This window comes from Rhizomucor pusillus (assembly GCF_041956525.1).
Source record: "Rhizomucor pusillus strain CBS 183.67 unplaced genomic scaffold VTP01scaffold_4, whole genome shotgun sequence".
Taxonomy (NCBI): domain Eukaryota; kingdom Fungi; phylum Mucoromycota; class Mucoromycetes; order Mucorales; family Lichtheimiaceae; genus Rhizomucor; species Rhizomucor pusillus.
The window spans coordinates 291604-315472 of NW_027192146.1; the positions used below are offsets into that span (position 1 = coordinate 291604).

General features: G+C 43.3%; 8 protein-coding genes and 1 non-coding gene across 9 annotated transcripts; 4 read left to right on the plus strand and 5 right to left on the minus strand.

Annotated features, from left to right (window-relative positions):
• Positions 1-416: 416 nt before the first annotated feature.
• VTP01DRAFT_7412 (uncharacterized protein) lies at positions 417-1900 on the plus strand (the record flags this gene model as incomplete). Its single annotated transcript, XM_069386422.1, has 4 exons — positions 417-555; positions 611-1672; positions 1739-1762; positions 1836-1900. 4 exons carry the CDS (start codon positions 417-419, stop codon positions 1898-1900), a joined length of 1290 nt encoding a protein of 429 aa, XP_069241878.1.
• A 395-nt stretch (positions 1901-2295) lies between these two features.
• VTP01DRAFT_7413 (uncharacterized protein) lies at positions 2296-3908 on the plus strand (the record flags this gene model as incomplete). Its single annotated transcript, XM_069386423.1, has 11 exons — positions 2296-2383; positions 2457-2468; positions 2524-2693; positions 2757-2831; positions 2888-2904; positions 2963-3030; positions 3086-3093; positions 3156-3294; positions 3375-3523; positions 3581-3709; positions 3783-3908. 11 exons carry the CDS (start codon positions 2296-2298, stop codon positions 3906-3908), a joined length of 981 nt encoding a protein of 326 aa, XP_069241879.1.
• A 133-nt stretch (positions 3909-4041) lies between these two features.
• VTP01DRAFT_7414 (uncharacterized protein) lies at positions 4042-4908 on the plus strand (the record flags this gene model as incomplete). The annotated part of the gene is made up of 1 exon (XM_069386424.1): positions 4042-4908. One exon carries the CDS (start codon positions 4042-4044, stop codon positions 4906-4908), a length of 867 nt encoding a protein of 288 aa, XP_069241880.1.
• A 591-nt stretch (positions 4909-5499) lies between these two features.
• VTP01DRAFT_7415 (uncharacterized protein) lies at positions 5500-7015 on the minus strand (the record flags this gene model as incomplete). Its single annotated transcript, XM_069386425.1, has 2 exons — positions 5500-6373; positions 6486-7015. The coding sequence occupies 2 exons, from the start codon at positions 7013-7015 to the stop codon at positions 5500-5502; spliced, it is 1404 nt and encodes a 467-aa protein (XP_069241881.1).
• Positions 7016-10630: 3615 nt separating this feature from the next.
• Positions 10631-12900, minus strand: VTP01DRAFT_7416 (uncharacterized protein; the record flags this gene model as incomplete). Its single annotated transcript, XM_069386426.1, has 10 exons — positions 10631-10706; positions 10762-10828; positions 10888-11052; positions 11115-11317; positions 11378-11551; positions 11608-11846; positions 11903-12151; positions 12211-12309; positions 12368-12530; positions 12590-12900. The coding sequence occupies 10 exons, from the start codon at positions 12898-12900 to the stop codon at positions 10631-10633; spliced, it is 1746 nt and encodes a 581-aa protein (XP_069241882.1).
• An 880-nt stretch (positions 12901-13780) lies between these two features.
• VTP01DRAFT_7417 (uncharacterized protein) lies at positions 13781-14107 on the minus strand (the record flags this gene model as incomplete). Its single annotated transcript, XM_069386427.1, has 1 exon — positions 13781-14107. The coding sequence occupies one exon, from the start codon at positions 14105-14107 to the stop codon at positions 13781-13783; it is 327 nt and encodes a 108-aa protein (XP_069241883.1).
• Positions 14108-14555: 448 nt separating this feature from the next.
• Positions 14556-16154, minus strand: VTP01DRAFT_7418 (uncharacterized protein; the record flags this gene model as incomplete). Its single annotated transcript, XM_069386428.1, has 6 exons — positions 14556-14691; positions 15042-15192; positions 15260-15440; positions 15511-15701; positions 15776-15883; positions 16109-16154. 6 exons carry the CDS (start codon positions 16152-16154, stop codon positions 14556-14558), a joined length of 813 nt encoding a protein of 270 aa, XP_069241884.1.
• On the minus strand, positions 15925-15997 carry VTP01DRAFT_t31. The gene has a single exon. It is a non-coding gene; the product is annotated as a tRNA-OTHER (tRNA).
• A 1053-nt stretch (positions 16155-17207) lies between the features above and the next one.
• On the plus strand, positions 17208-23800 carry VTP01DRAFT_7419 (uncharacterized protein; the record flags this gene model as incomplete). Its single annotated transcript, XM_069386429.1, has 26 exons — positions 17208-17263; positions 17320-17602; positions 17668-17862; positions 17928-18033; positions 18097-18186; positions 18252-18404; positions 18463-18579; positions 18639-18781; positions 18841-18983; positions 19037-19188; positions 19250-19477; positions 19531-19610; positions 19671-19880; positions 19943-20090; positions 20155-20581; positions 20648-21378; positions 21447-21859; positions 21913-22200; positions 22269-22392; positions 22452-22621; positions 22674-22833; positions 22899-22986; positions 23046-23096; positions 23158-23458; positions 23512-23685; positions 23747-23800. The coding sequence occupies 26 exons, from the start codon at positions 17208-17210 to the stop codon at positions 23798-23800; spliced, it is 5085 nt and encodes a 1694-aa protein (XP_069241885.1).
• Between the last annotated feature and the right edge of the window lie 69 nt (positions 23801-23869).

The following is a 23869-nucleotide window of genomic DNA, read 5'->3' on the forward strand; positions in this document are numbered from 1 at the left end:
CATGCAGACACGAACTGCTAAGTGTCACCTACACCTAGTATACGTAGCGCACGTGCATAGAGAGTATTGCTATTAGGATGGTGGATTCTTACAAAGCGCAGAACAACTGCATCAATGTTAACCATTACATTGTAGTACTCAATATTGCTTCAATGCATTGTTATTGTCGGAAAGGATACACGTGCAGCCACGTGGTTCATAGTTGAGAGGTAACCAATGCCTTTTCTGCGATTATCTTTGTCGATCAGTTTTCATCTCGAAGAATATATGCAGCTGACCTTTTGGACAAGGGTGTGCCAAATTTCAAGGGGAGGAAGGGGTTATCGTGGAGAAGGGTCGCTCTTCCGACAAATTGCCTTGCTTGCACGTCTGCATTTCCTTCCCTTTTCCCTGCAGCGTTACACGTTTATTTTGAAATGAAAGCGTTGTGGCTATCTGTTGGAATCTTATTTGTGGGGATAGCTCCTGCCAATATTCTGACCGGGTTAGCTCCCTTACGGGCCGCGTTTGCGCTCGGTGGTGGATCAGAACCAAGGTTAGCTCAAACCTACAACGGTAAGTAAGCTTACGACCGAGCTTGATGTTTGCGGATATCGACCAATGCGCGTAGGTCCTGTCGATTTTCCAGACAAACAGGCTGCGACGTTGATGTACAATGAAGAAGGCGGCATAGTTTTGCCCTACAGCATAGCTCAAAAAGGCAGTCAGCAGGCAAATGCTGCAGACGATCGGCCATACTATATGCAGCTTGCAGATGAAAATTCAGCACAGGATCCGCCTTCGAGACAACCTTATACTTATCCGGCTCAGCGACCTGGAGTAACATACAACGAAGAAGGTGGCATCGTGTTACCCAACAGTATTGCGGCTGCTGATGCTGGTGCACCTGCAAGGGAGCCATACACGTATCCAGCTCAACGGCCCGGAGTGACATACAACGAAGAAGGTGGTGTTATGCTGCCTAACAGTATTGCGGCTGCTGACGCTGGTGCGCCTGGCAAGGAACCGTACACCTATCCGGCGCAGCGAACTGGCGTTACGTATAACGAAGAAGGCGGTATCGTTCTGCCTAACAGCATAGCTGCATCGAACGGGGAACAACCACAACGAAGTCCATATACAGACCAACCACCGACCATGCAGCGTCCTGGAGTGACCTACAACGAAGAAGGTGGCATTGTGTTACCAAACAGTTTGGGTGTAGGTTCGCAGAACAGCGGATATGCCAGCCAAAGCATGGCTCCACAACAGCATCCGGGAGTCACATACAACGAGGAAGGTGGCATAGTGCTTCCTAACAGTGTCGCGACTGGAGACACTGGAGCACCAGCGAGAGAACCTTATACCTATCCAGCACAGCGCCCAGGAGTATCCTACAATGAAGAAGGCGGTATTGTCCTTCCCAACAGCGTAGCAGCGGATAACAGTCAAGACCAAGGATATTCCTTTGAAGGGCAAGCAGAATATTATGATCTCGAAACCCGCTCAGGTGCCTGTGGCAAAAAGCGGAAGAACACAGAATTAGTTGCTGCCGTTAACGGCAAACAAGCTGCAGAAGATGGTCCAATGAACGGTAAAAATGCAAATTGCGGCAAAAAGATACAAATCCTTGGCAGCAACGGGCAAAACGTAAAGGTAGAAATAGTTGACTTTTGCATGGCATGCGGCGATAGTAAGTTTCTGCATCTTTTCATTTAAATTTACCTCTTTCTAACAGATAAATCCAAATTCTTCATAGATGGGTTGACACTCAGTCCAGCTGGTAAGTCCAATGTCGCTATCGATTTCTTAATAGTTACTAATATCTTGCTCTCCTTTTCGTAATTTTTCTATAGCATATGAGAAAATTGCAGATAGCTTCAATGTTAAAAGTACACATGTGAAGTGGAAATTCGTATAGATAGTCCAAGATTGTATACTCGACCTTTTTACATCGAGTTTCCAAACTGTATATATCGATCTACAATGCTCGTATATTTAATCAGGAAATAAATTCAGACGAAGACATACAAAATATACAAACCTGACCTACCATTATCCTTGTTAAAAAGGACAGTCTGCATGTGCTCATTAACGCTTTGTCCTGCTTTTGACACTGCGATAGGCACGTAGTCTTACGTGTTAGATTATGGTATGTAAACTGGCCAGACAGAATGATGCTGTAGTCCTGTCACTGTCATGCTGTCTTAATAATATGCAGCCTACTAAACTGTTCTCGCGGTGTCCATCGCTTTCACATTTTTAGTTAGGGTTACAAAATTTTGGAACGCCGGGTCCTTCTGCGTGCGTTGCATCATGCAGAAAAGAATAATCATGGAAGACAAGACACCAACACTATCGCTGCTACTAATTCTAACCTTATTTGTCGTTGGCATTTTCGCTGGTATGCAAAGCTACGATAACAATATCGAGATGTCACTGACTGAAGGAATGTCTCCTTTGTGGCCAATGAGCAGATTACCGACCAAGTAAAGAAAAGTGTATAAGCTCACTGCAGCGTCGACACTCACAGTTTGCTCTCAGTCGTGTTATGGCATGGCATGGGGGATGACTGCTGCAACCCAGAGTCCATGGGCCGAGTGGTCAAACTACTTCAGGACAGACTTCCAGGTGTATTTGTGCATAGCCTCCGAATCGGAGAGGATACAGAACAGGATCACAAAGCCGGCTTTTTCGGACAGCTTAACGATCAGGTAATCAGATTTTCCATTATTAGCAACAAGATAGATATGCTAAATACGCTGTTGCCGGATAAGATTGATTATGTTTGCGATCAATTAGCCGGTATCCCTGAATTGGCAAATGGATTCAATGCAATTGGATTCTCGCAGGTAAAATTGTAATCAAGAGAGAAGCTCCATCAAAGTAAACTAATTAGTACCTTCAGGGGGGTTTATTTATGAGGTTAGCAAAAGCTAAAAAATCGCTGTTCGAGCAACTATCCAATCAACTTGATGAGTAGGGCATACGTGCAACGATGCAACCAACCACCAGTGCACCGTCTGTTTACCTTTGGCTCCCCGCATGCTGGTAACGCGAAACAATGATTTGAAGGTTAGAAACAACTCTAACGAAAAACCTGTAGGAGTGTCTGTAAGCTGCGTGCGTATGTGTTATTTGGATGGAAATGTAATGTCGCCTTGCGCATGTTCTAGGACATTCCGAACTGTATGAACCCCGGCGACCTCGCTTGTGCTTGGATGCGCGCCATGGTCCGCTCTGGGGCTTATACGAGCTATGTGCAACATCGAGTTATCCAGGCGCAGTATTACAAGGATCCGAAGAGTATCAAGGGTAAGCATTAATAAGGGGGTAGGGGGCCAGAAAGTGTGGTATCTAAAAATGGTTCACCCTAAATGAAATGATTGCTGTAGGATATCTGGAAAAGAATATTTTCTTACCGGATATAAACAATGAATTAAGAAGAAAGAACAGCACATATCGTAGCAATCTGGCGCAGTTGGATGCACTGGTTTTAATCCGATTCGCCGACGACACGATGGTGAAGCCTGCAGAAACAGCGGCAAGTGTAACAGTACATACAGACAGCCTTTGCATGAGCTAAATGTAGCGTCCACAGTGGTTCTGGATGTATAACGAAAGAGGCGAGCTTATCCCTTTAGAGCAACACGATCTCTATTTAGAAGATTGGCTAGGATTGCGAGAACTAGGGGGCCGAGTCAAGTATCTAGTGAGCCCAGGCCGCCATGTAAGCATCCAGATGATTAGCCGAAAGCAGCGAGCAAATAAGATAATTGACGCAGAGGCTTCGTGGTCAACAGATGGCAATAACTGATGAGTTTCTGGACAAAGAAATCATCACACCTTATCTGGCTACAGATGTTATTGACTCCACCTCGGAAACGCGGGAGCCAAGACTTTTGCTTCAGGCACCTGGACAACAATAAAAACGTCATGCTTAGCTTGTTCCTGCCAATCTTACGTCGATCTGTTTTGAACAATCTCCGCATACACGCATATATTATTGCTGACGCTGCAATCTGTATCTCGATGCTTCTTGTTCTTGTTTTCCTTCGTTACATGATACCCGCATTGCTTGTTCTTCAGCTGCTTTTCGCTGCTGCATTTTCAGCAGCAATACCTATCCTCCAAGATAAACCGTCAGCGGCACCTGTGGAAGATGCAGTGCATGAAGAGACGCTGCTAGCTGATGAAAATGGCGCGGTTCAGCCAGTATCGTTTGATGTACAAGTCGATCGTCTTGCGCAACTCGTTTCCACACATTGGCAGTTCGACCATCTCGAATCCATTGTGTCCGAAGGGTACACACAAATAGCAAACCAAATGAAAGACCATATCGCGATTACCGTGCACTCCTCCTCTTCACAGCAGCAGATATTCTCGGCGACACAGTTGACTTTGGATACCATGGACTTTGATTTGTTGAAATCTCAGATAGCTGGCGCTGTTCAAGCCCGGACTGAGGGCGATCTGCCAGCACTTTGGGATAACGTGGCAGACAAATTAAGCCGCTTTGGTTTGGAAGCCTACGTCAAGCATCTAGTGCTTCAGAGCTGTGGTGACACCGGTACAGCTGAAGATACAGCTTCGTTCGACTGCCTCAAAGACCGCTCGGCTCAGCTTCTATCACAAATCGATCGCCACGTCTCCCGACATCTTGCTCACGCTTTCGATGTCATAAATAGCGAGTTCTTGCCAAATCTTCTTCAGCATATCACCGAGGATTTGCATCAAGTGCTGGCATATTTTAATCAGGAGTTTCTATCCAAGGACGACCTCTCGCTATCTCTGCAGGTCATCCCGTGGCAACGAGATGAGCGCGAACTGCGTACACGCTTACTCAGACTAGCCACAGCTTCGACAGAAGAAACCGAGGATCATGGTCCCCAAATCGTGGCTAATTATGCTCAGCTAGCCCGGGTCTAAGGTTTTACAAGCTATACAACAGAGGTGCCGGTCTGTCTCCCTGTTTGTATCGAATACCATACTCATCCTGGCATTCTATTTTTACCACTCACCTCTTTATACGGAGATGGTGGTCACCTCTTCGGCATTGTACATATACACACATGTTTCATATCCAGCATTCCAAACCTCCCTGTACAACAGGTCCCCTTTTACATATTCGGGTAAAATGTAAAAAGCAAAAAAGAAAATTCATTTATCGAAAAAAGGGAATAAAAACACCCACTTTGAACACTAAAGGTTTTCTTCGAGCATCGCTACACATTACAGAGCAAATAATACGTATTTTGTAGAATATTTTTGAAATAAAATATTTAGCAGAGAAGAACAAGTATGTATCCAAAAACAAAAGGGAAGAAAAAAAAAGAGACAATTTATAGGTTGTAGAGAGGGAGAATGACTGTAGATGGAGCCATTGCAGTATTAAGTAGGGGTCTGTTTAGTTTGTAGGAAATGGTGTGTGATTGTGAGTGTGTGTATATAAGTAAGTGCATGGGGTTAAGTGCGTGCAAAGTAGGGTATAAAATCGAAGACAAGCGAAAGCGAGTCGATTTAGGGCCGACAATCCATCTTGTCCTCCAGCTTATCCAATCGATTTACAAGCTCTGTCAGCATATCCTTGATGCTTCTCTCTTCGGTAGGTGCGCTCTGAACAGGAGGAGTTTCTTTGCTTGCTTGTTCCTGTTCCTGTTGCTGCTGCTGCTGCTGTTCTTCCAACCAGTTTATCCGCGCAGTGCATTCCTTTAATTTGGTTGCAAAGTGCTGTTGTACCATTTCCTGGAGTTGCTGACGAACCAGTTGTTCGACGAGTGCACTTGACGACTGCAAGTTCTGCATCATGCTGGAAGAACGGCGAATTTGGTCGTCGAGTGTGGACTTGAGGGCGCGTGTCTGTTCGAGAGTGTCGTACAGCATTTCAAACGGTTGCAAGAATTGCTGCTTTTTAGATAGCGGTTGAGCGGTGGAGGGTGGAGGAGGAAGAGGTGTTTTCGGCAAAATTGAAGCTGTTGTCTTTGCTGTCTGCGTTGTGGCCGGGTATCGTTGCTGGGAGGGAACGATGGGCGGACTGGGAAACTCGCTTTGCTGTGTCGGCCAAGGGGCAGCCGTGGCCGGAGGAGCGCGCAGATTTGACTTTTTGGCTGTCGTAATCTTTTGAATACGGTTACGGTGCTGAATGGGCTGCAGTGTATGTGGATTGTGCTTGCTGCTCCCGCGTGGATGCAAAGGTGCAGAGTGAATACCAAGACTGCTCGCCTGGTCCACGCCTCCAGCGTAAGACGGTGTGAAGATAGTCAAGTTGCGAGGTGCCTTTTGTCCATTCTTGGGAGCAAGACGTTTTAGTAACAAGGACGATGGCTTAGGCTGATGTTGGTGCCGCTGCTGCTGTTGTTGTTGATCGTCGGGTGTGAATTGAGATGACAGGCGTCTGGTTGTTAAAAAAGGGCAAAATGAGTAACACAAACCATGAGGGTCAATGGCACACAAAAAATGAATAGGAAGCAAAAGAATGAGGGGTTGCAGAAAGAGCTTGGCTTTACCTTTTGTCTTCACTGTCGCGGCATGGATCGAAGCGTACTTGATCACGTCGTGCAACGCCGTCCTCTGGCGGCGAGAGGCGAATAATGGGCGATACAGTGTCCTTGCGGACAATGGTCAATTCCTGTTCAATTACGGACTTTCTGCAAGAGTTTAGATTTTCAATGCGACTTAACAAGTCGTCTGTTGTCCCGTGAAAAACATCGTATTCTGTAAGTCGACACAAGTCCGCAAGGTCGTCAAGTCCCAATTTTGTTGCAGCCTCGGCTACAGCGCGTGTCATCACGTAGGAGCGGCCAGTTTTCTGATCTTTGTAGAAGTTCGACCTGTTTAGCAGATCTTTGGCGTTGTTTCCGGATTTTGAGAAGAAAAGAGCCTCAAGGTCTTCGAGGCACAGAAAATAATTCTCCTGCGCTGTGCCCTGCGACGGTGGTGAGGTGAGTGGGGGAGTCAGAGGTGCAGGGAACAGATGAAGGCCAAAGACGACAGGTGGAGTGCCGTATTCACCGAGTACTAGGGTTCTTATTTTCATTGCGGGCGAAGCTGAGAAAGAGGTAAAGAGTGGAGGGAAAAAGGCAAGATAAAAAAGAAAGAGTGCAAGAAGGAGGAAGGAAGGAAGGGTAAGAAATAGGGATCGACATGCGATAAAATTTGATGATGGTACACCAGACTCCATTCAATCAAGACGCACCAGTTCATTTTGGCAGGCAATGAGGAGTCCCCGACGTGCCACAATGATGGGCCATTATCCAAAACGGTGTATCCAATACTGCACTCAATTAAATCGTAATAAGCCTATCTCTTGTTCGGTTCGGTCTCGGTCCGCACATGCCCGACCTGCATATACTAATCCTTACCCACACATTCCACTCCACAAAAACAGCAAAATCATCGCGCCAATCGCGAGATCACTCGCCATTTCTGTTTGGTTGCCTCTTCCTTCGTACAATCGCAAACTACGTTCGACTATGGCAACATTTATGGGAAAGAGCATAGCAATAGACTATTTATCTTGGTTGTGCAGCCACTGCATCTATAATTACTTTATAGATGGTTATAAGTTCTCTGTTCTGCCTATGTCAAAGGAACTCGTGTACATTGATGAATGGATGCGTGTCGCCAAAAACTTAAATGGATTGCCATAAACAGTAAGTTCACTTGCTTCATTTGAAAGAAATTGGGGATTGGCCGACGATTTTGCGCCGCTGCGTTGATATTTGGACACTCTTGGATAGACAATAACTACCGATGTAGTTGATGTGAATATGATTTACGACACAAAAGGCATGCTTTGAGATCGAAAATGTTTATAAGAGATCCATTCATACTATATGACAACGATAAAAGTAAGACAGCTCCTTTGTATCCATTCTTTCTTTGTTCAAGCGCTGCATAAACTACGTAGGATTTGATTGACCCTATTCGCAAGCATTTTAAATGACGAAAGTCTCTCCGTCATATATTCTTCAGCCTTTTTCCTTCATCTTGTCTATTCATGCGTATGGACCGGTGTCAACCTCCTTCATCAACAACGCCATTAGTCTGCCCTCGCTTGGATTTAGGAAGGGTGAGAACGGAGGAAGATACGAGTCGCGTTTGTTTACAGCCTTAGCGCGGGATTATCTCTAGACTTAGCAAGATCAACTAGTGATACAGTGCTAATTAGAGAGAATAAACGTTGGGATAATGTAGAATGGCGTTGGGTTCTGTCCTTTATCGGTTATTATGTAAAGGATATATATATCTTCTGGCTACCTCCTGCTAGTAAGGCCAACTATATCTCTTCATGCTGACGGCAGACGCATTTTCATTTCTCACTGTCTGCTACTTCGATTTAGAAATGGATCCATAAGCAGAAGCAACGAAATGACCATTCAGAATTGCCAATAATAATGCATTATATACAAGCTTTACCCATGCTCAACCATATTTGTTAGCATATGACAGTACTGTAGATACAAATCTAGCTTATGTAAGAGTAATCCAATTCCGCTATAACTAAATGCATGAAGACTAATGAAATCTATAATAATTTAGCTTTTAATGGCAGAGAAATATGAGTCCAAACTGGACGCAAAGTACATGACCTGATCTACAATAGGTTACGATCCTTCTTTAACTGAAAGTGATTGCAAGAAGATACTTAAAATATGTGCATGTTAGTCGCTAACGAGACGTGGATAGAAACTTGCGATATTTCTAGTTCCTTTCTAGGTTTGCCAAGCAACGGTCTAATTCCTGGACTGCTTAGTTCGATAAACCCCGTTTCGAATTAGCTCAAAATACTAATGAAGAGTATATTGCTGTTTCACCGAGAACTCTGTTTACATTGGCATCCAATACTACTGATGTTCGGCAAGAACAAAACAGCATGATACAACGTGGCGGTCTGTATAGGCGCCTGCAGACGTGCATGCACGCGTTTGTTACCGGGGCGATCTAGGTGCAACCATTCCAAATCAGAAGCACATCTCCGATCCATTCGCTGTCCCGCGCCATGGAAACCTCGCGCCATGTTACGACCTTTCCTGCTGCATGCAAATTGGATCTGGTGGCTCTTCTCCCCAGACGGCGCTAAAATTAGATCGCTGTTTACTCCTACACAGCAACCGGGCTTGTGAATGGTTGTACACGGCTCTTCGACATATGATACGCTTTTTAAACTTTTCACGCTATATCAGACAGCACTATCCTATGTACTATGCTCCACGTGATAAATGATATCATCAATTTGTATTTATCAATTTTGTATATGGATACTCTGGATGCGAATGGAGCATTGTTGGGAACATTCATTCGAGAAGTATGAATAAATGCAAGCTTATTGCTAAGTATTGATAGATATACACTTTTTCCAAAAATTAATGTCGCTGCAATTTGTCGCTTTGATGTATAAATGTTTTATAGAATTTCACAAAATGGCAACGTTGCTTTTGGGGAACAGTGTATTATCTCAAACCTAAAGGAATGCTACATACAATGGTTTAAGTGATGCAAAAGTGATACCACCAGTTCAGAGCGAGAGACTCTCGATCACAGAATGTTCTCAACGATGTTGACGAATAGTAGGCCAATAGGCAATAGCCCTTGAAAGTGTCGAACAGACAGAACTCAGCATCAATAATGTTATATCCGCTCTTGATTGAGATTCGACGGGTCAAGGGAGCAAGATAAGGTCAAAAGAACATAAAGGGGAAGGTCACATTTCATTGTTAATGTCAATGGCTTATCAATTTCTGTGCTACTCTGTCTCGCCCTGTCTATTAATTAAGAAGTGCAATAACGTAAATGATGCGGCTGGACAGTGAGATATTTCAGAACTCGGTCGTCCGTATTGCTGAAACCCATCAAATATCGGGAAATTTTTGTAGCAAATGATCGAATTGATGTAAACGTAGTGCAATTGCATATAACGCGCGTCGTATTTGAAGAAGGTCGAAAATGTGGTAGGACAGAACCAAATGATTGTTCTATCGTATTTGGAACTGATTGGCTATTATGTCGGCACAGCATAAAACAGTTTTGACTATGAAAATTCCTTTAAGGCCACGAGCGAAATTAGCAAGAATGGTGGCAGCACAGGAGCAAGAAAAATACAGTACACTGTATTGTTGAACCAACTGCTGTACCCCTAATGCACCAATTTATACATTTGGAGATCCCAGCGCAGAACAATGAAAACAATTGATGAATAAGGATTCCCAAAAATTGAGACACTCTAAGCTATCTTAACTGTTCAGCAATATAGTATCCATTGTTGTCCTTCAGAGACGCAAGCAATCGCCAATTGCAATAGTCCCTTATTGATTCTAAGAAGAGAATGTAATAACAGCAATGCATATTAACACGTCTGTTCACAGCAGAACGAATTATCCGAATTTTTGGCCTTGAGAGGCTGCAGTGACTTAAAGGCATTCTTTATATAAGTATACAAAATGTTTATGCCGTTTATGATACTAGTATTTAATACGCAATCTCTTAATTCACACGATTCAAAACTGTTGTGTTTGAATCACTCTGTGCACGGTATTAGAGCATTGAAGATTAAGCAGTAATTCGAGACTTCATGCAAAATGCAAACTGAAGTCTATTTTGTGAAACTTGGAAGAAATATTACACACAATGTTTAAATGATGCAAAAGTGATGCTAGTTCAAAGCGCGATAGTCTCGAACACACAGGATATCCGAGGTGATGATGAATGGCCAGCCAGCGGCAGTAGCCCTACAGAATCCCATGCTAAGCAATCCAACTCAGCAGTAACCTTACATGTACTTACGGTGATCCAGGTTCAGCCGGTCGAAGAAGGAAGGTACGGTCAAAGGAATAGGGCGGTAGTTCAGAAGCTGAATGCATTCCAATGTTAGTGTCGTGATTTATCAGATTTCTTCCTACTCTATCTCACCTTCTTTGAACTCCCCGTGCACTGAAATTTGCATAATCTGGGGCGAAAGCTGGAAAGCGTCGACCAAGAAGTCCTGGGTATGGGAAAGATCATGTATAGTATTTGGGAGTCTCGCCAAAGTCTCAAAGATAGGTGCCTGGCCACAATATAAATGTTTCCCAGCATCTAATGAAAACGATGTTAGCCATCAAAATCTTGAACCGCCATCCTTGCCAGGGTCGTCTTACTTGAACTTTTGCCTTTTCCTAGGTTACGTGAAACCTCCTTCCACGAGAGTCTTTCTGCATCATCTTGCATCATGCGCTGTTTCTGCCTCCGTTTCACCTTTTGAACGCTTCGAAGTTTCAACGACGAACTGAGAGAAAACGTTGAGCTTTCGCTGTAAAGTGGTTGGAGATTGTTTCGATCGTTATCAAAAAGATGTAGATATCTATACATCACGAGTTAATAAGATCTATCCTTTTGGCATGAATCCAAATATAAGCATTACTTTTGTAAGAACTCCCATGCAATATTTTGGTTTTGTTCGTTATCAAAAAAGCTGGGTCTTGAATCCAAAGGAAGTACTTTACGTGTCCGTAAAATGGCTTGTTGATCTTCTTCTGTCAGCTGTATCGGTGCTCCGTCAAGCACATTCAGAAAAGGGAAGCGTTTCAATACATTTCTATCCATGCAGTTAGAACCACATTGTACGAATCTCCCTTCAGAGACCATTCTTACCGAATATATTTTCGCTCGCCACCGTGACTAATCTCCTTCTCGCGCAATGGGTTATTCAAGAGAACGAGCTCTCTTAGGCTTTTGAGTTTCCCTGTTCCAGATATAGCTTCCAGATTTTCCAGAGACGACATGTGGTTGCCTTCAAACGAGATGCTTTGCACATTTGGCAGGAACTGCGTAACGGTCGAAATCTGTTGAACATTTTTCAAAGTGTTGTGTGCAAAAGAGATCGTAGCAACCTTCGTTCTTTCATTAGTACCTATTTCGACTACAAGTAATTATTACATCTACTTACATCCTGAAACATTTCCCCCGCCAGCTTCATCAAAGCTGGACCGACTACGGCGTTAGAATTAGATGCACCCGGTGGTCTGATAGAACCTCTTTTCAGAATAGGATCTGCTGCCATGTTGCTGAGATCCAGAAATTTTCCTTGCTTGTCCCATCGCGATAACAAAAATTCGCGCATTATATCAATAGTAGTTTCCTTTTTAGTGCCAAGGGAAAGGGCGGGTTTGGCCTCTTGGTAAAGCTGGATAGACAACTAGATACCACCATTCAGAAAAAATATGCAAGGTACAGAGATCAAGTGTAGATATTTACCTGCTCCGTGCCAAACACATAACCATTCAAACGGATAATAGCATTTGCCACCACCGGGCCATCCACAGTCAACAACATTTGACCCTGTTCAACTTGCATCTTTCCACAAATTATAAGATACCAATATATTATGCGAATTCTGTTCCCAAGTTCTTACATTCAGCGGTTGCCAGTCTTTCTTGGATTTGAGCTGCAAATATTGTACGAGCCCCATTTCGGATCCAGGAACAAAACCAGAAATCAAAACTTGAACAGGATTTACAGCCGCATTCTCTTTTCGTTGCATATATCTGGCCTTATCTCGTGAGCCATACGGTGAGCTAAAGTGCATTCAGTTAGTCGAACGTGTAATGCATCGCTGTTGAAAGAATCTCATTACAAGCCATGTCGTCGACGCTTCTTGTTGCCGGTGCCTCCCATTGTCACGTCTTGATCCATTCCAGTCTTCTCCTCCGTTTTCTCGACAGGACTAGGTGTTACGGTGAATTTGGCGTTGCTTGACTTTAACGCTAACGCTGTTGCCTTTCGTTCAGCCGGTTTCGACATGGTTGCTACAGTACCCTTGGCTCTGCTCTTGATCTTGCCGCCTGCTTTCTTTGGAGGCTCCGGAGCTTTCTTAGGAGCAACGGCACCAAACATGCCGGCAAGACCACGAGCCGGTGCTGGCTTCGATTCCAATTTCTTTTCCATTAGCTGTAGATCAGATTGGCCCCAAGTCAGCTCTAAATGCAACTTTTTTTGGCTGGTTTTGAAAAGCAGTCTTCCTGTCAAAAACCCGAATTTCTGCACATCTGTGCCATCCATGCTATCATGGATTCAGAAAGCAGCAATAAGGACGATACAAAGCTATACACATTTCTCTTTTCTCAAGTTCAATGTCACTGCGATATATTTCTGCATATCTGGATAATACAAACGCGGGTTTGAATAACTATAGCAATAAATCATTCAATGGCAAATTTGAAGCTGCCAAAGGTGGAAAGTTTATTCAGAGATCCATGCGAATCGTAGCAATGAAGAGCTTGCTATCTTATTTGTTGAAAACATTTGAAGCAGTGTCTTGGTTGATATGATGTTAATCAATAATATTCAATGTACCTTTAAATAATAAACGAGAAATACAAATTTCTTCAGGGCACCGAGGTTAACATTTGGGCAAATTTCTCCAATGGCAATTGAGTAGTCAAATTTCGATGTCGCAATTCATATTAAATGCACGTGAACGGACAGAATTGGAGAATGTAGAGCTATCCTGAGCAAAACATACTTCTTCCTGGTGTTTTCCAGAAAGATGTCGGGCGTCAAGAGTTTTACTCCGAGTGGTTGATGGCTTAGCGAAAAAAGTTATAAAAGCACAGGAGGTTCGCGTTTTTGAATTTTCTTTTCTTTAACGAGCTGTTGTTTACCACAGGAAATAAATCCGTTTGCAGCCGGATATTTCCAAACTGTTCGGCTCCAGAGGGAAATAGCCCAACATCCTCCTACTGCTATCGCTCCGAATAGAAGTATCGAGCCCCTTTTATTTCGAGCTGGAAGACAGGATGTACATTCATACACCATTTAAAAATGTTTAAGGAAATGAATATGTTTCTGAAGTTTTTGATTGACTTGCAGCCAAAGAGTTCTTGGTGCGGTTCTTCGTACCGCGAGGTTTCTTCAAGATATTCGACCAGCGGCTTGAAGTTGAGGAAGTTGACGAGAAGGAAGCTTGTTGTGGACTTGCTAGAGTAGGCGAGTCTGGACCGCTCTTCCCATCCAAGTATACGCCGTTGCGATACACAACCTCGTAATATTCTCGGTCATGGAACTCGAAATTGGACTGCTCTGGCCGCCGGGTAGTAAACTTTTTTAGTTGTAGAAGTTCATATTGAGTGCGCAATTTATCGAGAAGCCCCATGCCGGAAGCACTTGTGTCTATGTACTGTTGTATACAAGGGGAACACTAAATTTGGTTACTAGGAGTGAGAAAGAGATAAAGAACCAAAGAGAAAGCAAGCCATGACAGTGGGATGGGGCTTTGGGATCTACGTCAAACGTAACACACGGATTAATTCGATCCGTAGGTGCGAAATTATGCATCGTTGCCTGCAAACACAGTAAGCAAGATTTTTACTTCGCTTGGTTATCGGATACTTACCTTGAGAGTTATCTAAAGCTTGACAAGAAAACAAGCGAGCTAACATTTTAAGAGTAAAGCATGATTGCCTATCTCCTGAAATCTTTTGCTTCTGGAATTGAAACTCTCGATTGGTAGCCGAACCGAGACATGGAGCTGATCTTCATCCAGTCTGTATCTCTCCTCGAAATACTTGCGCCACCATAGCATACTGCACCGCTCTTGATACCTAAAAGCGAACGTAGACCACAGAGAATTCCTTTTCAAGCGCATCCTCATTGACCATAAACGCATTCGGTTCTCCAGGGTTCAGGCCGAGCTTCGGCATCATGACTTCAACTATATTCATAGCTGTGCCCTGAGATCTTCATGTGAGTAGTCAGCACAATAGTATCTGCGTATTTATATTCCTCTTGCTCATGAGCTTCCACCTTCTTGCTAATATTACTCGTAATTTAAAGTATGCTACAGCCAAGTCGTTTTTATGCAATGTTGGCAATGTAAATACGTAGCCAGTTAAGTGTACTCCAAATACAACATAACAATCATTTGGTCTTTCCAGCCTATACGGTTTTAATATCAACTCTGCTTCGGCGTCTGTATGAAAATGTAGGAAAGAATAACGACTAATACCGACGATTAATCCATGTCGTTGATTCTTTTCCACAATATTGATCTCATATTTTACTCATATGTTCAGAGTAGCTAGATTTACAGTACTGTTTCGCCCTTGTAATTAATGAGCGTGAACGAATATGGCAAAAATTTGGGAATCCCCAATAACATAAACACTTGATTTGTCGTGGGGTTGATGTGGCCTTTAGAGCCTCCGTACGCTTCGTGCAATTCCTGACGATGGTTCATTGCTGGTGGATTGTAAATGACAGGGTGCCAAAAATATAATGTATGTCGCAGTTTTAATCGTAAGCTTACGGTGGTTCACAGTTTGCAAAGTCGTGTTTCGTGATCTAGACAAACCATGCAAACTGAGTTGCTGAGCACGCGGGGAAGAACTAATCTTTCCGAATCTTTGGAGCAGCGCTTGCATGCACTCGATCACAAACCAGCATGTCTGGACAAATTCAATACTATGGATTAGCTGCGCCTTTGGAATCTAACAGTCTTGAGTTAACTGCTCGTCGCTGCGTAACGTGCGCGGATCAGGGACGTGTCCGATTACCAACGTCGTTGCAACCTGCGTGCATTGCACGCCACTGCTTTGCCTCTTGTGTGCGCCTACATACGAGGAACTTTGAAAGGCTCGTATCTCTATGTTGATGCATGATAATAGTAGATTTTGCAAGTGCCCATTGTAGGGCACCGCCCAATCCGGTGGAAATCATGAAACCGCGCCTTGCTTCGGGTACGCTACGAACTTGAGATTGAGCATAAGCAAGATGCTCTTTTCTGACGAAAAATGTTTCGTTATGCGTAGCAAACGATAATTACGATAACGAGAAGAAAAATATGGGGGTGGTTCCGGTTTGGGCCCGCATCGCGCACGAAGAACCGTCCCTCGAACTGTTGAGCCCATGGTACCAATGTCTCGTGGTGGAACTTTGCGCTTGTGAGAGGTACGACTAACCTTCTACCACCCGTGGTCCCCTGCTGGACTCGAACCAGCAATCTCCGGTTTGAAAGCCGGCGCTCTAGCGATTGAGCTAAGGGGCCCTTTTGTTGTCATATAGGAAAAGTCCCTTTCACAGGTACCTTCCATTTCGGAATTTCATTTTTCCGTGAAGATGGACATAAGCGTTATGCGTCGTTGTCATCTGAGTTTACCTGCAGGCACAATAAAACAGAAGCGTTTAATAATCTTCGCCTCCATTCAAAGAAGTCCATGAAACATTAGACATCAAAATGGCTTTACACTTTGGATTACGATTGCTCTTTTCAAGATTTTGGTGACATTAGGCACCGGCTTGATCTGCAATCCTGATCTCTGCACTTTACTAAGTAATTAGGATCTCCCCCCAGCTGTCTGCCACATTATTCAGTAGGAATGTTTAATCATTAAAACGTATGGGCATGACGTCTTCTGTTTTAACTAATGTATTTCCTGAGCAAACCTTTGTATCTGTTCTTAGTAACCTACAATGCTTCTGAAATGTATGGTCGCGAGATACTACAGTCGTATTAAACATGTATGTACGTCTATGCGTCGTTATGAAGTCGATTCAGGCTTTTCACGATCGATATAGTGCCGAACCCGTATCTCTAGATATTTGCAAGCGCTTTGCCTTGTTAGGATGTATACATATCCATATATGCCTTAAAGCATAAAATGTGTGGTATTGAATTTTTGACAATTCTTAGGATATAGGCTATGTCAGCTTTCTTCCCTTTGTTTTTTCATCATCTGTGTATCGTTCATATACAGGCTACATGATCATATTAATTTGGCAGACTATACTCACTCTACAAGTGAGCACAATTAAAAGATGTGCATGGAACTCTTGGTGTCCATGGAAATGCAAAATTTAGACATTCACAAGGACGGTTTGCATAATTTTGACCATTATTTCATTATTAATATTAACTACAAATTCTATATATTTGCTTATTCCCAAGGATAAATGTATATGGCTTGAAAGTAGGGCTTATATAAACGAAGAAGGACCGACTCCATTAACGATGAATATGTAAATGTCATCGTCCATGGACTTATTATTGGCAAACGTATGAAAATACACGACGACTTTTTTCATCAACAGAGCTTCATTTATACAGCACTTTATCTTGCAATACTGTCAAGTGTGTATAGTTTCCGGACTCTCAGACAGGATTTGTGATATCCCATCGAGTTGTTCATCCATGCAAAAAGCCGCAGTTCAGCAAACTGCTTTTTCCGACCTCGAAAGCCATATTCCGCCGATTCCTCATGGGAAAACCAAAGCAGCAGAGGACAAAAGGAAACCTGCAGCCTGCAAGTAGCAGGTAGTGATTGGCACATTGTGAGTCGCGAAGCATTTCACTGACGATGGAAACAATAGTCGCGCTGCAGAGTTGTCGAACTTTGGTGGATCTAGCAATCCATTCAGCTTTCAGAACCTCGGTGGATTCGCCCAGTTTGCAGGATCGCTACCTGTAGGATCGCCGACACCCGAAGCGTCCGAGACAGCAGCGCCTTTAGCGACAGATCTAGAACCCGGGCTGCTAGTTATTGTTAAAAAGATCTTGAAGCGTGACGCGATCACAAAGTTGAAAGCCCTCGAAGAGCTGCAGGATTATCTGAAACAGCACCCGAGTTCTCTTCCAACATTGGTGCCAACATGGGTACTAGAGAGATGGGACGAACATACATGGAAGTTACTCGTTACTGAATGAAATACCGGATGTAGGCGAGGTTGTATGTGAAGCTGACAATTGATGTCGATCGACGCGTCCGCTTAGCGACAAATAACGTCCATCAAATGATCGCTGTAAATGCCAAGAAGAAATTAGCACCTTTCTTGAAGGAAATAATCGGTGCATGGATTATCACGACCCTCGATCCAAGCAAGGATGTGGCTCGAGCTGCAACAGATGCTTTCGAGGTCAGTCTAATGTCTTTTGAGAAACCTGAACTTGCAACGTATCTGAATATGGCACAACATGATAGGCATGCTTTGCGGAGGATAAGAGACAAGGTGTTTTGGAGTTCTGCCAAAGGAATATTTTGGAGTACGTTACGGAGATGCTGCTTGAAAAGACTCCCGAGACTCTGAGTATGCAGAATATACGAATTTATAAAGAAACGTTACGGGAATTCAGTTAACAATGCTATACAGGTGATCCACGATACGTCTCAAAGGAGGATATGAATGCAAAGTTTGCACGGGTTGTATCCAGTTCATTCCAGTGTATTTCGTTGCTGCTAGGTAAAAATTATATATTTAGCTGTCAGCTTCTCTTGAACATTTCTCATTTCGCTTTCTGTCTGCAGACAAAATTCCTTTGGACGAACGTGGAAAATGTCTGGATCAATACGAAGCATTGCTCGACAGTACGATCCTGTGGAAATATTTGAGTCACAACAGTGCTGTGATCAGGACTTATGTATATAATCTTCTCAAAGCACTTTGGCTTCAATGGAATGGTAGGTCGTCAGATTCTGTGATCAGCAAAATCGGCATCTTGCTAAAAGGTGTGGATAGACATTATTGTTCCTCGATTACCGACTATTATTCCACAGTTCATCAACAGTGCATTTGCTGAAAAGGATTCCATTGCATTCTCGGAGATGTGGGACGCCTGGCTCTTGATATCAAAGGGTGAGCTATACAGATGCGCCATTATGCTGCATGCTAAGGGTCTAACGAATGTATACCAGGCTATCCTGATATGTGGAAGATCGCTAGTAAAAAGAAATCTGTATTACCAAAACTTTACAACTATTTACGCAACGCTTTAAATGGAGCAGTAGCCGTTGGATATCCCAGTCTCATCGTCTTGCTTGCGTATCTACCTGAAGAAGTAAGGATCCTTATATGTATAATCAAGCCAAAGCTATCTGACAATAAGTTTGGATTTAGCTTCGCGGCTCCAAATCGTTCTATCAGGATTTCTTTTCCAATTTCTGGGAGGGTTTATCTTCAGAATATATTGATCGATCTAATGCGCATATATTTTTAAATGCATACACGGAATGCCTTATTTTCGCTGCTACGCGTCAAAGGTATGTTGTAAAATCACACGAGTCCTTGTACGCTATTCTAAAAGCGTCTATAGTCATGAAGAAAAGAGATATCTAGTCGAAGAAGTCTTTTACAAGCTATTACAGTCTTTCCTGAACGGCGGTAAAGAGCAGAAGCTCGAACCTGGACATGCTGGTATTATCGCAAAGCATTTTATCTCGCTAGCATCAAACGACGCTGCCATCGGTAAATATACATTTGAAACTTTTATATATGTCCATTTCTAACACCGAGCCTGGGATTGTAGATTATTTGCCAGGTCTATACTCTAAAGTAGAAAATTTACTCATCATGACCATCACCGACTGTGTGTCACCCGATAAGAGACCAGTCAACGTGGATGTGTTTTGCGAAAGCACAAGTTGTCTTTTAGTGGAATGCGCATCGAACGAAAACAATGTCATGCTCGATACAGTCAATGACTGGTCCAAACGTGCATTATTCGCAGCACTGACTTCAGTCCTTGTACACAGAGGTAAATGACAAATTTTGGAGAGATACACACTTTTTCTGCTAACAAAAACGCAGATCATGCCTTTGCCTTACTGTTTCTCGCAGTTAAATTGTGCTCCAGGTTCTTAACCACGTTTTCAGAACAAGATCAGGAGGTAACTGACCACGTATTCTAATAATTTTATTTGAATTAGCTTCTAATATGTAATGGTTAGCAACTTGCAAATCAAGGAAAGCTTTTGCTTCCACACTTGACTTCCGTCGGTGTTAAGGAGGAGTCTACCAGAATCTTTGTGGATTTCTACATGACTCTCGTAGAATTCTCTTCCGACAGGAAAGATTTGTGGATGTCAGCTATGGAACAATTGCGCAGTATTGCAGAACAGGCGCACAAAGCGTTTGTGCTGGCATTATTTCTAGAGAAGGTAAGTAGTCCCTTAGATCACTTGCGAAAAAAGAAAAGTACTAATAATTTATCTTTTTCAAGTTGGAGTATTTGCCAATTACAGCTGATATTGGCCAATGCGTACTCGATGATACATGCCAAGAATATTGTCAAGCCCTCGCAAATGAAAATATACAGAATCGCCCATTGATCGAACAAGTGAACGCACACGTTTTAATATCCCACATCTGTAAGGCTATTTTATCAGCTGTATCCAAATTATGCGTTTCAATATTGACAACATTGGAAATTAGCGCGCGGCACACTCTCCGACAAAGTCTTCGCAACTGTATTGGATACTTACACAGCAAATATCGGTGCACTTGCCCTACTTCGATATGTTCCCAAAGATGGTCAAGGATCCCTGGAGCATGTTATTCAGCCAGCACTTTCATCCCTCCGCGTTATACAAAGGGTTTTCACACAAAACAATGGTGTGCGACACGTCTTTAGTATGCCTGAGCACCGAGAGCTTGCTTCTGTCTTGTTTGATACCAACTTTGTCAAAAGACCATCCGAAGACGGCGAACAAGAACTCTGGAACGCGATTTCAGAAGCAGCATCGGCTATCTGGGAGATATTTGCTGAGCAGCTCCCTAGACTTGATAATCGCGAGGAGTTGGCAAATGTCGTTATCAACCATGTCAAAGATACTATAATGGATGTATCTTACATTTCCAGGTAAAATTGACGAGCAGATCTCGAGAATGTCCCGGCGACTAATATAATATGTTGCGTTGCGCCCAGTCCTTCCGAAAATGCAAATCGTATCGAGAAATGCCTTTGGACATTTTATCCAGAACGAAACATCCACGACATGATATCTGCATTTACCGGCGATGAAAAATACATGAGGAGACTCGAGATGCCGTTCGTCCAAAAAACAGCCAACTATCTGATGCTTAGTATCCTGGATCCTTTTGCAAACCTGATGACAGCTTCTTTGGTGGATGAAGACGAATTGATGCCGATACAACATGATCCTGATGGACTCAGTGCATATGGACGTCTCATTTTTTCTGTTGCAGAATTACTTACTCGTACAAACGAAATGAAGGAGTCTTCGGAAAGCATCGCGTTGCTGTTACTACTTGATGCGGTGGAGTGCCGGCAAGGGGTGCAACTCGCCGGTGTATCTCGAATTTGGGATTATCGATCGGCATCCAGCTGGACATACGTAAACGATTTTATCCAGCATGCGGATATCATCTGTACGCGATATATACAATCAATAACTAAAACCGCTTCCATGCGAGATGTAGTCTTGACTATCACTAGTTCCGGCGCAGAGGGACCTTCCATTCTACTCAAGACGCTTGTGCAGTTCCTGACGACTCCAGATGAAATCAATTCGTCAAACGTCGCAGCGGCAAAATTGTTTTCTGATATGCTGAAGACTATCCTGGAGCTTTTGGGTCCCACGCTGCCGGCAGAACTTTCGGGACTGATCACGTTATTGAAGGCAGAAGCTCGAGAATGTGAGTTTAAGACCCGTTGATGAATATTACACTCTTACAAAGTGACTAACTACTTAAATTTTCTTTAGTAAACCTCGCTGGCAAGGTTGCTGTATTAAGTGCTATCAAGGATCTTGTGGGTCAGGATCCACAATATCGAAACTTGCAGAGCGATCTCGCAAGCAAGTTATCAGGCATATCGAGCATTCAAGAATTTGATGACGAGCAAGGACGTGCCTGGAATCTCCTAGTCTTGCTTAATGCCTCAAGTCTGGAGTTTGGCGGACTATGTATGCCTTCACAGCGTTTGTTGCACCTCTTGCGGACATTGCGTTCGTGGTACAATGAAGATGCCACGGCCGAACAAGATTTGCCGCTGCATCGAAGGTCTCACTTCATTGTACAGCTGAGTCAACTGTTTGGTCATCTAGCTCAGTCCCTTCAGGATGTATCTGCCGGCCAATGGGAATTCTTTTTGAACAAGTCCTATGAATGGATAGCTGTAAGAATCGTAAAGATATCAGTAATACATCTGACAGCTAACGCTGACTATAGTATGCCGATACGACCGTTGAAGAGGAACTACCCATTGTGTTCCATGCACTGAAGCTTCTTGATACTCTACGCAGCTTATCAGATGATACGGAAGATCTGCATGAAACTTTTCAAGCACGAGCCAACGATTTCTACAAGCTGCTTCTACGACTATTTGCTAAAGTATCCGTTGGCGCTACAAGCACCAGCATAAAGTCTGTCCCCTTTGCTCGATATCAAGAGCTTGTTGCAGACTTACTGGAATATGTTCCTGAGAAGGTGCTTCTGGAAGCTTCAAGCGTGCCGGAGGTAAGTCTCTTTCTAGCCTCGCAGAGTTAGGCCTTTGATATCCTAAATCATGTTGTCGTGACTTGCAGATCTGTGCTCTGCTCAAGGAGAAGAATCAAGTCCTTCAAAAACGAGCATACAAGATCTTGCAGAAACATATATCATATACAGTTCAGGATACAGCTGTGCGTCTTGAACTTTCTGGAACAACTGGTGGGTTGGAGCATTCAATAACTGGAAAAGATGTATCGATCACTGACTTTTCTTTCTAGACGAGGAAGATGCCAGCAAGGTGCAAATTGAGGAACCATTGTTTAATCTCTTAATATCCACCCCAGACATATCATTCTGGCACTCTGCCCCATTCGGAGATCTAGCGTTGAACGAAGTTCTTGGATATATGCTTTCCTGGCTCTTGCTTTTTGAGCATTTCCAGGATATCGTAAGGCTTTTACACGTGTTGATGGGATACATTCTACTGATCCGCAATATAGACTTTTAGACTTAAACAAGAATATACACAGCAATTGAAAAATGCCGATGCACTGGTGGAGTTTATGCCGTTCCTCTCCAAGATATTGGGCGTAGGTGCTGGACAAAGCATTGAAACGTTTGATTTAGCTCCTTGGGATGTCGCCTTTTATGACATTGAAGGTATGTTGTTCTCTCGCATAGAAAGAATATCCTCGAGAAGCGGTTTCATACAAGATCGTGCATAGGTTTTGAAGCTAGCGTGGAGACAAGTTATTTGCTTTTAGCTGCACATTTGTATTATCGAGCATTGAAACATATTCCTTCTCTTGTCAGGTGAGAAAGAGCGCGGTCATTAATATGTACATGCTATATGCTGACGTGATACTTGGAAGACAATGGTGGTTAGACTGTAAGAATCGCCAGTTGACGATTGGTATTGAGAGGTAAACTTTTAAATGCACGACAAATCGAATATAATACTGATATTGACAACTCTGCATCCAGCTTCACGGAGAAGAACTTTAGCACAAACCTGATCCGTGACGAGCTTGATCTACTGAGTAGAGAGGATATCAAGTCCACTCTTGAGGATAACGAAAATGACTTTACGATCAAGGCACTTCGAGCCGCTAGCGAAGTATCGGCTACATACCGAGTTGATGAACAAAATATGCAGATCGCCATCAAGTATCCCAAGAACTTCCCATTGAGACAGATAGATGTGGAAGGCGTGCAGAAAGTAGGAGTCAGTGACAGACAGTGGCGTGGATGGATGTTTTCAGTGGCAGCTGTCATTGGTGCTCAGGTTAGCAATGAAATGCATGGCGTAATCAAGCCGATGCTAATCTATCAACTTAGAACGGTAACATTGTGGACGCACTCACAGTTTTCAAGCGCAATGTCAACCTTCACTTTGAGGGTGTGGAAGACTGTACCATTTGTTACTCTATTATCAGTGCACAAGATCGCTCGATACCTGGCAAGCAATGCCGCACATGTAAAAACAAATTCCATGCTAGCTGTTTATACAAGGTAAGGCAAACTGCAATACTGTCTCGTAGATGAAATGCTGATAAAAGATTAAAAATTACAGTGGTTCCGGTCCTCCAATTCAGCTAGTTGTCCCCTTTGTAGAACTGTGTTTTAGAGAATTCCTTGTTGATGCCAATTATGCGCGTGTACAAACAGGAAACACACATATGTGTAAACAAATGTA